The sequence below is a fragment of the Pipra filicauda genome, unplaced genomic scaffold (assembly GCF_003945595.2).
Source record: "Pipra filicauda isolate LSUMZ 115617 unplaced genomic scaffold, ASM394559v2 scaffold43_size3849885_pilon, whole genome shotgun sequence".
Taxonomy (NCBI): domain Eukaryota; kingdom Metazoa; phylum Chordata; class Aves; order Passeriformes; family Pipridae; genus Pipra; species Pipra filicauda.
Window position 1 is genome coordinate 2485234 of NW_024104576.1, and position 12620 is coordinate 2497853.

Sequence of the window (12620 nt, forward strand, 5' to 3'; positions counted from 1 at the left end):
TTCCGAGGTCCCAGAACTCTATTTTCTACTTTAAAAAATTGTTGGAAGGGGTCATGGAACTGTCTAACCTGCCCTAATCACATTCTCCTGAATTATTCCAAGTATGGGCCACAAGTTCACGTGGACCAGGGATCATTTCCGTTGACAGGCTGTATGCAGCTATGTTATTAAAAAGTAGGAAGGTTTGACAACATGGGAAAACATCAGTTCGTGTGAGCCCAAAATGCTTAATACACATACATAAAGCAAATCAGCCTTGTTAAACGCTGCCACCCTCAACTTCTACTCATATTTAGCACTGCTTAGAAGAGGCCAGTATTTCACGAGGATCTTGGCTCACTTATTCATTGCTTCCAGTACATAACGTGCTGCTTTGCATTTATGCTTTGGGCAACTGCATTATGTCGGTAGTCAGGATAATCAATCTTTAACACTTTTTAAAGCTAAACCAGCTATGCTTGCAAATTACATAGCTACATCAGAATATATTAGCTCATGATTCTATAATCAACAGACTCCAGTGAGGAAGGCTCAAAATGAAATGAAAGATTTCCTGAAGACTAGACACAGATGTGGGAGAGAACATACAAATAAGTCCAGTAAAGTGTTGTGTTCAAGTTGTTCGATCCTGAGAAGTTCCCTCCCTCTCTTTCATCTCTTCCCAAACACTTCACTGGTGTTCCCAAATGTTATCTTAGTTATTTAACACTGCACATCACTAACTCTAGAGTGGTGCACATCTTAATGCACTTGTGTTTGGAACAATGTTAAAAACAAAATATTGATTATGATCAGCAATGACAATGTTGAATGGAAACTTCTTTAGCCAAACAGTAATGCTAGTGAGAAATTGAATTCACTAAGACATACGAAGTCTTGCATCTATTGAGCCAGAAATAATCATTCTAATTCATTTATTTTCATATGAAGCATAAAGGATGAATTAGAAACCAAACCAGATTTTGCATCATTTTGGAATCTACCGTGCTACCGATGGCTAACAACTTTGAAAACCACTAAAAGCAGATAAAAGGTCAGCAGTGTCAGTATGCTCATATTAGGTGACTGCCTCTCCTTACAGGTAAGTAAACTGAAGGTCAGCCTGAAAAGAACATTGCTGTTAATGACTGTCACAGTAGACAATGGGGAAAAATAGGAATTCTAGATTCTGGTACACTGTTCCCGCTTACAGCCAACATGCGAGTTAGAATAATGGATAAGCTAAAAGCAGGTCTGGCATCCCATGGAGGTTCTATTTGAAAGGTAATACACTAACTGATGACTCTTGATGTGGTTAGGGAGATGAGTATCCAACCAAACCTGTAGGTAAGAATGAAGTTTTAACTATTTTTTTTTAGACTACTGAGCTTCCTAAAATTACGCAGCCTACAATTTCAGTTCATTTCCTCTAGAGATCGTACTGTGCTCATTAAGGCACTGAATAGGAGCAAGCCTCTTATAAGAGGACTTGTAAACACAATTAAAAATATTAGCATAAATCACTATGGCACTAAGATTATGCCTTAGTTACTTGTAGAAAAGTTACCCTGGTCTGTTGTGCAATATTACTGACAGCACAAGTCTGAATTCAATCTTAGCTGAAGCAGCATGCAAATCAAGTGTCACAGCTAGCCTATTCATGGGGGAACAGAAGTGAAAAGAGTAATTCTTGCTTCCTCTTAGCAAAAGCTAACCAAGGGAGATCCTGATGTTTGTCTTGTGCTTGATCTAAAATGATAGAGTTCCAGCTATCTACGTTTGGATCAGGCAGTTCATGCTTCAAGGCCCTGGCCTAGGCAAATAACTTAAGCATATTCATTCAAAAAACAAAATGCTTCACTAAATTGGGTATAAAATAATAGCTGAATGTCATATTTCTGAACTTAGATGAAAACATTTAATATCAAGAACAATGTAGTGTAGCAAGTCTGACAATGAATCACATCAACTTCCACATTCTTCCCCAGACCGAATGTAAATTACTTTGATGGATCAGCCTTCATTTTCATTGAGGAACTCCTGATTGACTACCCAAACAGATTCTTATGAAATCCTTTCCCCGGTTAAAAATATCTTTTCTTACTAAATTTATTTTTTCATGTTTTCTTCCCTGGCAAATGCCAAACAATTTGTTTGGATATTAGGTTGGTCATTCCAAAAAAGTTCCTAGCCATCCAATTGTTTCTAATGCTCTGCATATACCTTTATTCCTTCCTGATGACAGAACAGTTGAAGTGCACTTCCATTATTTTCAGGGAAGGTGGTTATATGAAGGTTAAATGCTGGCGACCTTCGCTCTCTCTCCTGAGGAAAGATTTATTTAAAAACAACATGTGTGATTATCTGTAAACATTTATTCCCCACCTTTACAAAACATACTTGCACATTAAAAAGGCAGATTCCTGTTCACATTCCAAATATATGATATTTCCTCATATTTTTACCATATTTGAAGAATTTTGGCTTTAGCTAAACACAAAAATGGCGTTAGCTGCCAACTGACTCCATGCACACTTAGTTTCTGCAAAGTTACCAGACACTCCTCAGCTGCAGGAACCCTTGCAACAGTGGCCCTAATTGACAAAAGCTCTAAAATACTCTGCAGGTTTTTATGTTGATTATAACCTTATTTAACTATCGCTTTCTTTCGTGGAACAAAAAAACAATTTAAAAGAAGAAACTGCAGAAAAAAAATGTAAATTCCATCATGGAATAGCATTATCACCAAAGATTTTCTCACTAAAACTAAAGCTGTGTATCAGCAGCTCCCTGTTTATTCTACAGTCAGCCTTCCTCTTAGAGCATTTAAAATCTCAATTCATATTTACTGTACAACCCAGGATGTTAGAAAATGTTGAAAGGCAGTGCTATTCTACAGTTATGATGTTCTTTGTGCCCAAACCAAAAAATATAAATTCCCATTTACCTAAAACTATAGTATTTCTAAAACTTATCCAGTCCATCTACTTGAGTTTTATGCATTTCTTCAAAATACCAGTCTATTATTTCTTCAAAGGTAGAATTAGAGTAAAGCAATAAACAAGTAATTTTACTTAAATTAAATTTTAATGTGCTTGTGAAAATGACTGGATTGAAGGCTCTGGGCAACCAAGGCACTGGGTCTTGCTCTGACTTCTCTCTGGCCATGGGAACACAAGTGAGGAACACCAGATTTCATCTCCATGTTACAAGAGGAGGCTTTGGCATCAACAGTTTCATTTTCTGAGAGAGAGCACTACTGCAAATATTTTAGTTTTTATGACCATGTGTAGCTCCATTTTCTAAACTACAAAACGAGGCACTTTAATTGATATGGCAGGCGGGCTGCATCCATTCACTTAAGCAAGTTACAAAGCATGGCAAATCTTGTTCATGAACTAGATTAAACCTAATTTGAAACTACAATGTAGAGAGGAAAATCTCCACAGTCTATACATTTTCCCCCCTCACAGGCTTTATTTTAAATAATATTTACGTTAACAGCCTAATTCTGAAATGCGCTTAAATGACTTAGCTGTCATAACCCAAAACCAGAAGCTTAATTCTTGTCCAGATTGTTATCATTTTCTACATTGTTAAAAATTAATCAGTTGCAATTGCATTAAACTCACTTAAATTTGCTTGCATTAAATTTTAAACAAATGATTGTGTTTTCTACTTTAGCCTAATTTTCATCTGAAATAATTTAATTGCTCTAAAAGATATTGTCCTGATTATCAGAAGCATTGATGGTTTTCCTAAAGCATTGCATTGTCAGTCACATTTGTGTCTACATGCTTGACTACTAGGGAAAAAAATCTTTTCTTGTAATCATACAAAAATACCTCCATTGTTATTCTGCGAAACAAGTTTTTAAAGCTTTGGCACATGACAAAATTCAACATGACACATTGAGCTTTTTCTGATGTGATTCTTCCATGTGAAAAATACACTAATGAAGGATGTACTGAAGAACATTTGTTTTTTTCCTAAGAATTTTTTTTCAACGGTTTTACTTCTAAGAACACTGACATTTTAGGAAGCAGTTTCTAGTGTAACTGCCAATTCAAATACTAAATTGTTCTGTATCTTACTTTACAGTTCTTTTAATAAAATATAAAGATATGTATTAGAAAGCACATTTATTCTTCTGAACATCTACTGAAATTCTAATAACCTAAATTCATAACTTTGAATATAATGGGCTACGACATCAAAACATATGGTTGAAAAAGGATGAGAAAAAGATTAAGAAATGTCAAAGACAAAAAGAACATCGCATAACAGGAAGACATGACATTTCCATCTTTATCAGAGAAGCTACACATGCCGAGATTTTTGGTGAAACGTGCTGGGTGATAAAAATTATGGAGGAGTGACAATGACAGGTTTCTTGGAGAGTTTATTCTAAGTGGTGTTAAGAATGCTGATGATCTTTGAATGATGTGTCATCAGGCAACACAACTGCGTGACAACTGTGCATCACACACACTAGTTTAGTGTTACTAAATTCAACATGAGCCCAATTTATCAGGTGATGAGAACCATTGTTTTCTATTGTAATCACAGCCTACATGTTCAAATTGTTATTAACAAATAATTTTGTAATTTTTATTTCATTTATGCAAAGTATAGAATTTGTTTGCTATGGGCAACATATTAGTTTGACATACACAGAAGTTGTACTTGTGCTTCACTACTTTACTTTGACTTTGTCGGAGGGTTTTTTGTTTTAATTTTTCATTGGCCAATTATTTCCAGTCCATGACCAGTTTAAACCATCAGAAAATGGATTCCAGGTAAGAGAAATTCTTTCAAAGCATCTATCAAAATGTATTATTTTTAAGATAAATTTATTTTGTATGAATGTGGTCAATCAAATCAGTGTAATTTAAAGCAGTTATACATTGATGTGATGAATGTGTCAGATCTTTAGTCAGATCACTGCATGCAAGATGTGAGAAGGTGTGTTAATGTAATCAATGCCAAACAAGGCTATAGTATACATACCAAGTGATTTGACATGCAGGAAAGGAGCAGTTATGGAAATGAAACAAATAAAAAAGGCAAAATATTGCAAAACAAAATATTTTATTAGATGAAAACCAAACTATATGCAATTTATATTAGCTATATTACATCTTTATAAACATTAGTGAGCATTCTCTCCAAAACACATTAAGGCAGTGGCATCAAATCTCATTATCCCAAGATACAATATTTAAAAAATAGATACCTAAGTGACTTCCCTTAAACATGCACCAGACACCAGTAATCTTTACAGGAATTTCAGCTTGGGTTCAAACATAATTTCTGCTCCATTTGAGAGTTTGCAACAGAGAGAATCTCTTACTTCAAGCTCTAGCACTCTGAATTCTAACAGCTCATTCTGGTCTTTTGCATCTTGCATCTCATTCTTCAGCTGATGTTCTTCTTGTTCCATTCTGTAAATCTGTGAGACAAACACAACACGGTAACACCCTGTAGAAAAGATACTGCACCAAGTTTAGACAAAACCTAATTATTTCAGTTTCTCGTTACACATTGGGCCATGTCTTGGAGCTAAAGAAGGAACACCACATCAGAAAGTACTTTTGAGAACTGCCAGCAGCAAATGGTTAATGTTCTCTTAGAATAGTAATCTGGAAGTTGCATGAAAATTTATATGAATACTATATCTGAATAAATTAAGCAATACAAGTTTTCTTTTAAAATCAAGCAAATGAATCTGAATTACATTAACATTTGGGTAGACTGTTCTCATTGTATTTGCCTAACTAGACATCTATTATTTATAGTATATGAAAGACAATAATGGAGGGGTTTTAATGCCCACTCTTTAATTTTCCAGAATTGTGCTTTGGGGCACTAACAATGACAAAACAGAACTTCAAAACTGAATATTAATTATGCTGACTAATAGCTTTGGTCTACTGTCTAGTTTAACTGGGTGATCCTTTCTTTGTATGAAACTAAACAGAAGTGTAACATCTGCAATAATGCACTGCAACATTTATAATGCCCATGTAAGTGTCTGAATAAATTAAATCTGGTTTGGCTCTAGCTACTTATAGACACAATTTTTCCTTTATTTTTGTATTAATATTAAGTTACTAACTAATAAAATTAATCTTTGATTTCCCGAGTACTAGCTAACTTTCCCACTATTATCAATGAAGAACAATGCAGATGCTCAGCTCTGAGTATCCCAGACTGTAAATACAATAAGTCTTAAATCAATCAGTATTACTTAATGTGTAGAAAACCTGTAAAAAGTGGAAGGTTGAAGGGAACAGGCAATTTTGTTAATGATCAGGACAATAATAATCTTTGTGTAACTGTGTGTTTTGCTGGACATGAGAAACATCAGCCAGTTTGGGATCTACTGTTGGCCAAAATAAAGAGCAACTTCAATTCCTGAAGAGTACAAAGGCATATTCGTACTTTAATCAAAGACTTTCATTTAAATATCTGTTTCTGCCTAGAAATAAAGTAAGCAATTTCATGTTGATGTTCCAGTACTCAGTGCATTCAATGTCTTTTATAATAAAGGGCAGCAATGGTGAAAATATTCCCACATACCTTTTCTAGCAACTCCTGATTTGTTCTAATTAACAGCTGCTTTTCTTCTACCCATTTTGAATCCTATGAGGAAGAAGAGGATTAAATATATATATGTATATTTTGTTAAACAAGACAAATTAATGACGACAATAACTACAGGATTTCAGACATCATTGTAGATTCAAGTATAAAATGGTCACACATTGAAAAATAAAGTTATCATAAATATTTCAAGGATATATGGCATTTTATACTACAGTGAAAATAAAAGTTTCTTCTGTTTGCTGTTGCAGAGTCTGTTTTTTCCTAATAAGCATATAATTATAATCTTTACATGTAGCAATTGTGGGAGATCAGAGTTATACAATATTTTATGTCATTTTAAAAACATTTATTTACTCAACTGAACTCTAAACTATTTCCATTGCAAAGGTTTGGGAACTTTCTTGCGGAATCATCCCATTTTGAGTGGTGAAATGCAAATACTAAGGGAGAAAGGGAAGAAAAACATTAATTACCCCAAATGACTGAAAATAAGTTTCAGCAATATACAGATAATTACCCTCTGCCAAAAATGTGAGAATCTGGCTAATACATAGTGTTTGTGACAAGGAATTCAAAGCTGTGGAGGAAGGGAAGTGACATAAGATATTCTGTACTCCATTTAAAAACCCGTATTTCTAATTGATCCCTTGTTCCAAAGCTGATCTTTCCTTTTAGGTTTTCCCGTGGTTTTAAAAGGCCTCATCAAATATCCCTTTAAAAACTCAAGCTACAAAACCTCACTGCCATCCACATCTGGACATTCAGATTTAATGGATTATAACAGCCAAACTAGCTTTTTTTTTGCCTGTAGAGAAAACTATTCACATAACCTTTTTCACGCTGCTTTAAGATGTTTAATAAAACAATATTCAACACATAAAATACCATAGTAACTCTAGATTGAATTATCTTCTAGGTTCAAGGGACAACTTATTTAAAATCTAAATGCATTTACTTAAATATTAAGGATGATACCTTCTTTGTCAGCAAGGTATTTGTACATCAATGTTGCACAAGAAATCTATGAAATCTGGATATCTCAGCCCATGAAATAGCCTTGAAATGTCAACTAAAAAATCTGAAACATTATGATATATTTCCTCCAATTAGCTTTTTTAAAAAAAGTTTAAAGTTGATTTTTCTACTTATTGTCTAATATAGTTTCATATTCTACCATTTTTCTCCTTTTTCCGCTCATAAGCAAGAATGCACAAGTGCTTTTTAATTTTCATGGGATAAACAAGCTCTTCAGGGTTGTGGTGCTATAAGAATAACATACTAAAATGGGAACTAAAAAGGTATTACATTTCTCAAGAATTTTTGAAGCCAATTAAAAAAACTGTTGAGAATAAAATCCAATGCTTTAACATTTAACTGGCATTTTACTAAGATCAAGAGTTGAACAAAGAGTTGCACACACAGGCTTAGGGTGAATATCTCAATGCATGGATATGGTAAAAGGCAGGTTCAACAGTTGCACCAGACCTGCAGGTTCAACACAAGTTCGCACAAGTAAAAAAACAGATTAATTTGCCCTATTGAAAATTAACTTTTGTTTCTTTCTTGATGAAGTCCAACTCGACTTTCTGAAAAAACCTAAACTCTGGAGGAATTCTACTTACACACCAGATCACAGAGAGTTGAGCATTCATCCATCTGGCACATTACATATTCCAATAGTTTTAGATTTATTATTCACCACTATTAATATTTCATAAGAATGTTTTTCACTTAATATGAATTTTGTTATGCATGCACATCAATGTACCTTGCAGAAATGGATTATTAGTTTTGTTTTACTTCTGAGGAAATACTGACAGATCCAGCAAAAGAGGGATTAACAAGGGCTTTTGACAGCTACTTTGAAATTACACACAAATTGTTTTATAAACAAAGCTTCATATAATTTTTTAACAATAAGATTCTAATCTCCTGCTCCAAATTTGACTTCAGGAAAATTGTGAAGGACTTTTCTGCTTCTGTTTCCTAAAGGGGTAAAGTAAGACTAAAATTTTCTGGGATAATACACTTGGAACTTCTGATTCATTGTTTCCTTTACAAAAGCACTTTAGGGACTGGTTTCCCAAATGAACACTTCACAATTATTATTAAATCATCATCCCTACCATGACCATCTAAATGACAAAATAATAATAAAATAAATTAAAAAAAAAATCACATAGTGCACAAGGAATTCAGTTTATCATCACAACCATTTATTTTGTTGAATGTAAATACTAAGAGGTCAGGAGAACCAAGCAGGTGCTAGAGCTCCCAGGAACACACTGTAAACCCCTCTGTGTAAAGCTAATGCTCAGAGTACAAACCAGCCCACTAAAGACACCATCATGCTGCTCCCTGTCACATCCCTGTTCACCTTCTCAGGATTACTGAGAGATACAGTGTTGAAAATGTGGTTCTGAATCTTAAAGTGATAAGTAATTAAATTCTAATTTCCAGGTATACCTTTCTGACATAACACTCTTGAAGAAAAAAATCACAGAAGTAATTTCCCACACATGTATCCGAGTTCATTTATCTTACTTACATACACAGTACTTACATTATACACTGGAATAGCCAACTATTTTGTTAACATTTTTGACTACACAGCAATTGGCCCACAACACCTTTCTTGTCAACACACCAAAATGTCAGCAGCAGATCCTCAAGAAGTTTTCCATCTCATTTATTCTTCCAGAAGCTCAGTGAGCCATTGGTTTTAGATTGACAACATATTCCCTACTTGCAGTAATATTGTATTTACATGGAATACACTAAGAAAATTGCAATTGGTGTGGAAGCTAGCATAAATTACTTTTGCCCTTAATTTGAATATGGTCCCCAAACCTTTGCATTTATACAGAATCTTACAGAAAATTTTTCTTACAAAGAATAAACCATAAAAATAGTGACATTATTCACTTAGCATTATTTGTAGATTGTTTTTGTTCAATGCTACAGGATTGAACAAATGTATCTATAGATAGCTATATGTTATTATCATAAACAACCTGCAATTTTTAAATTCTTATTTCAAACAATAAAGCATAAAATAAATCTCCCCAACTTCTTCAGTGAATTCTAGCAGTTATGCAACTGAATGATTCCCAAATGCATGTTCATAACTCTTAATCAGACTTTCTGAAGATCCTAGACATTATTAAATATGCATCAGTAGTCACATCTTTGTCAAGTATTTACATACATTATATTTACTGAAGCATAAGGTTTGCTTTTACTTTGTGTGATAGTTTGGGAATTTGAAAGCAGTTGGGTTCTCCAGTAATTTAAACCCAGGAGAGTAACACCATGAGTGGCTTCCAGTAACCTGACACACTCAGTGGTACATTTCTCTAGCATGTCTACAAGTTTGGGGTTTTTTAATTTTTCCATGCTACTCATCAAAAATATTCTCCAGTACAAATATAGAGTATTTATTTTATTGGATTTTATAACAAATATTTACAAAATGGAAAACAGGAGAAAGGCCTTCGCCAAATGACAATGGGAACAGAATTTACAATGCATGTAGACGTTTTTTTGATACTATGCTTTAGTGCATTATGTGTTAGAAAATTAATCTATAATGACATTTTCTTAGGCTGTAAAATACTTCCCTTTACTTAAGCAATCTATTGCTGCAGTCGCAATTAAGCCGCATCATTCACACTAACACACCAGTAAGCAATGAAGATGGCAAGGGCACCACTGCAGGCAGCAGAGAAAATGATGTGGTAGAGGACATTAAGAGAGCCTTTTACCTGTCCTTTCTCGATTAGAGCTTTCTCGAGGTCCTCAATTTTTGCCTGACACCTGAGAAGATCAGCTTGCAGTTGTTCACGAGTCTGGGGGGGAAAAAAAATCAAAAAATGCGTGTGTGTGCAGGCACATGCAGGTAGACAGGCAGATTTAATTACACACAGAATAAAGATACTTTATACTGCTTTATGGGCTGTCCAGTCAGCTTTTAATGCTTCTCATTAAAATAATTGCTTTTGTGTTTATGTTACAAAATATTTAAAGCTGTCAGATTAACAGGATTTTTCCTTCCTAGCTTAGAAAGATGTTATCATCACACATTCAGTGACAAAGCTCTTCCCAGGGGGGAAACAAAAACTTAGGAAATGAAAAAGCTCTAAGAAGCTATTCATAAGCTGCAGTAATTCAAGGCATTGGGGAAAAAAGGGACAAGGGAGTAAGAGATCTGTATTAAGAACTGAAAAACGCCTTTAGGTAAATAAAATATATTGATGCCAAATAATTTATATATCCCATACATAAGCATACACTGGTCAGTTCTCCTTGTTCTACTTAATTATTACATTAACTATTACACTAGAGTAGGTATTACTCGCTAAGTCCTTGCCTTATAAGGAACTGGATCATAAAAGGTACTAAACAAAACAGATATAAAACAACCTGTTTCCAGAGACCCTCACTCACTGAGGTTCTTTGAGCTACTGCAAGTACTTTTCCCACCCTATTTCAGGTAGTTTTTCACCCAAACAGTTAAAAAATTCCCATGGGGATTTCCTTCTACATCTTTGCATCTTTGCATCTTTGTTCACCTTAAGCCTCATCTAAAAATAATAGGAAATGTTCATCCCACAAGAACACTGGGCCCTACAAAATAAATCACACAAAAAGCTACTTTCTGACTCACTCAAAAGATGGATTTGGAAGGATATGACAAAAAAGACCAAAACGCCACTAAAAAGAAATAACAATAACTTCCAAGTCTACAAAAGGGACAATTTGCAAATGCCTACAAAATAAAATTTTAAAAAAACCCATGAAGGCAAAGGAAATACATAATGGCCTCTCCTAAGTGTCAAATACATGACTGCCCCTGAAATTGTACTTTAATAGTAAATGGAATTACGCCCTCCATCCCTATTTTATCTTGAGAAGTGATCTCCGAAGTCCTTATTGCTTTCCTTGGCTAAGTGTCCTACTTAAAAAGAGAGTGTCATAAGTGACTAGGCAGTAAGATGCTGAGAACTCTAACAAATAAAGAAATAATTCTACTATTATAAGAACTATATTTCACAGGGGAAATAAAAAAAAGGAAAGAACTTTAGAGCCACTACAAAGAACCTTGAAAAAAATAAAACACAGAAAAGCTGACACATTTTTAGGTAAACCCTGAATCTTCTAAATTCAGGCTCTGAGGGTAATAGGTTAACATTTTTAGCTGTAAACAACTCCAGATAATGTCAAGTAGTCTACATTCTTCTCTAATTTTACCTTGAAAGCTTTGCTTATTAACATGTAGAAATTCTGTTCCCACAAGCATATTGTTTCTACACATGAAAATATTCAGTAAGTGGATTTTAAAATGTTTGCAAGAGAAAAGGATGTGGATCATACAGTGCACATGTATGCCTAATAACTATTAATATAGAATTTTGTGAATATTTTATTAATTGTTTTTAGCAGTGGAACAATTAAGCTAGTGGCAGCTCCTACCATTAAATTGAGTTCTTTCCCACCAGTAACTTTTAAACCACATTAAAATGCCTTTCTGCATTATTAGCAACATGTTGCAGTGGCACAGTACAGTGTAGGCCACATGTGGCAAGTCAGTAACATGTAATAATTCATAGCATTTAATACATTTCTCATTTTGGGGGCTCGAGGAAGTTGTAGGGGGAAGGAGGTTAGTGTTTTTTTAATGCTTAAACATTTTTTAGAATTACACTCTCATTGAGGTTTGATCACCTGGCCAAACTCTGTGCTCAAAGTTGGTTCCATCTTCTTTACTCCCTCCCTCCCTGAGCTTTCTTTTACCCAGACTGAATAGTCCCAGCCCTTTCAGCCTTGTGTATCAGGTTCTCCAAGACCTTAATCATCTTTGTGATTCAGCATTCCAGACATCACTCAATCATGAGTAGAGAGGAAGGGTCACCTCCATTGGTCTGCTGGGGACTTTCTTCCTCACGCAGCCCAGGAGGCTGCTGGCCCTCACTGCTGCAAGGGCACACTGCCAGCTCACGTTCAACTTGGTGTCCACCAGAAGCTCCCACTTT

General features: G+C 34.7%; 1 protein-coding gene across 8 annotated transcripts in view; it reads right to left on the reverse strand.

The window, feature by feature from the left end:
- JAKMIP1 (janus kinase and microtubule interacting protein 1) overlaps nucleotides 1–12620 on the reverse strand; it is a 161565-nt gene that overhangs the window by 35330 nt on the left and 113615 nt on the right. For 7 of the 8 annotated variants that reach the window (XM_027736209.2, XM_027736202.2, XM_039385841.1 and 4 more), the window contains 4 exons: nucleotides 10353–10436; nucleotides 6562–6624; nucleotides 5333–5431; nucleotides 2203–2304 (listed from right to left, as the gene is read on the reverse strand). In XM_027736209.2, coding sequence (XP_027592010.1) covers nucleotides 2203–2304; nucleotides 5333–5431; nucleotides 6562–6624; nucleotides 10353–10436 — 348 coding nt within the window. Of the gene's footprint in view, nucleotides 1–2202; nucleotides 2305–5051; nucleotides 5432–6561; nucleotides 6625–10352; nucleotides 10437–12620 lie in introns of those variants that run through there. The other variant, XM_027736210.2, reaches the window with a different exon arrangement.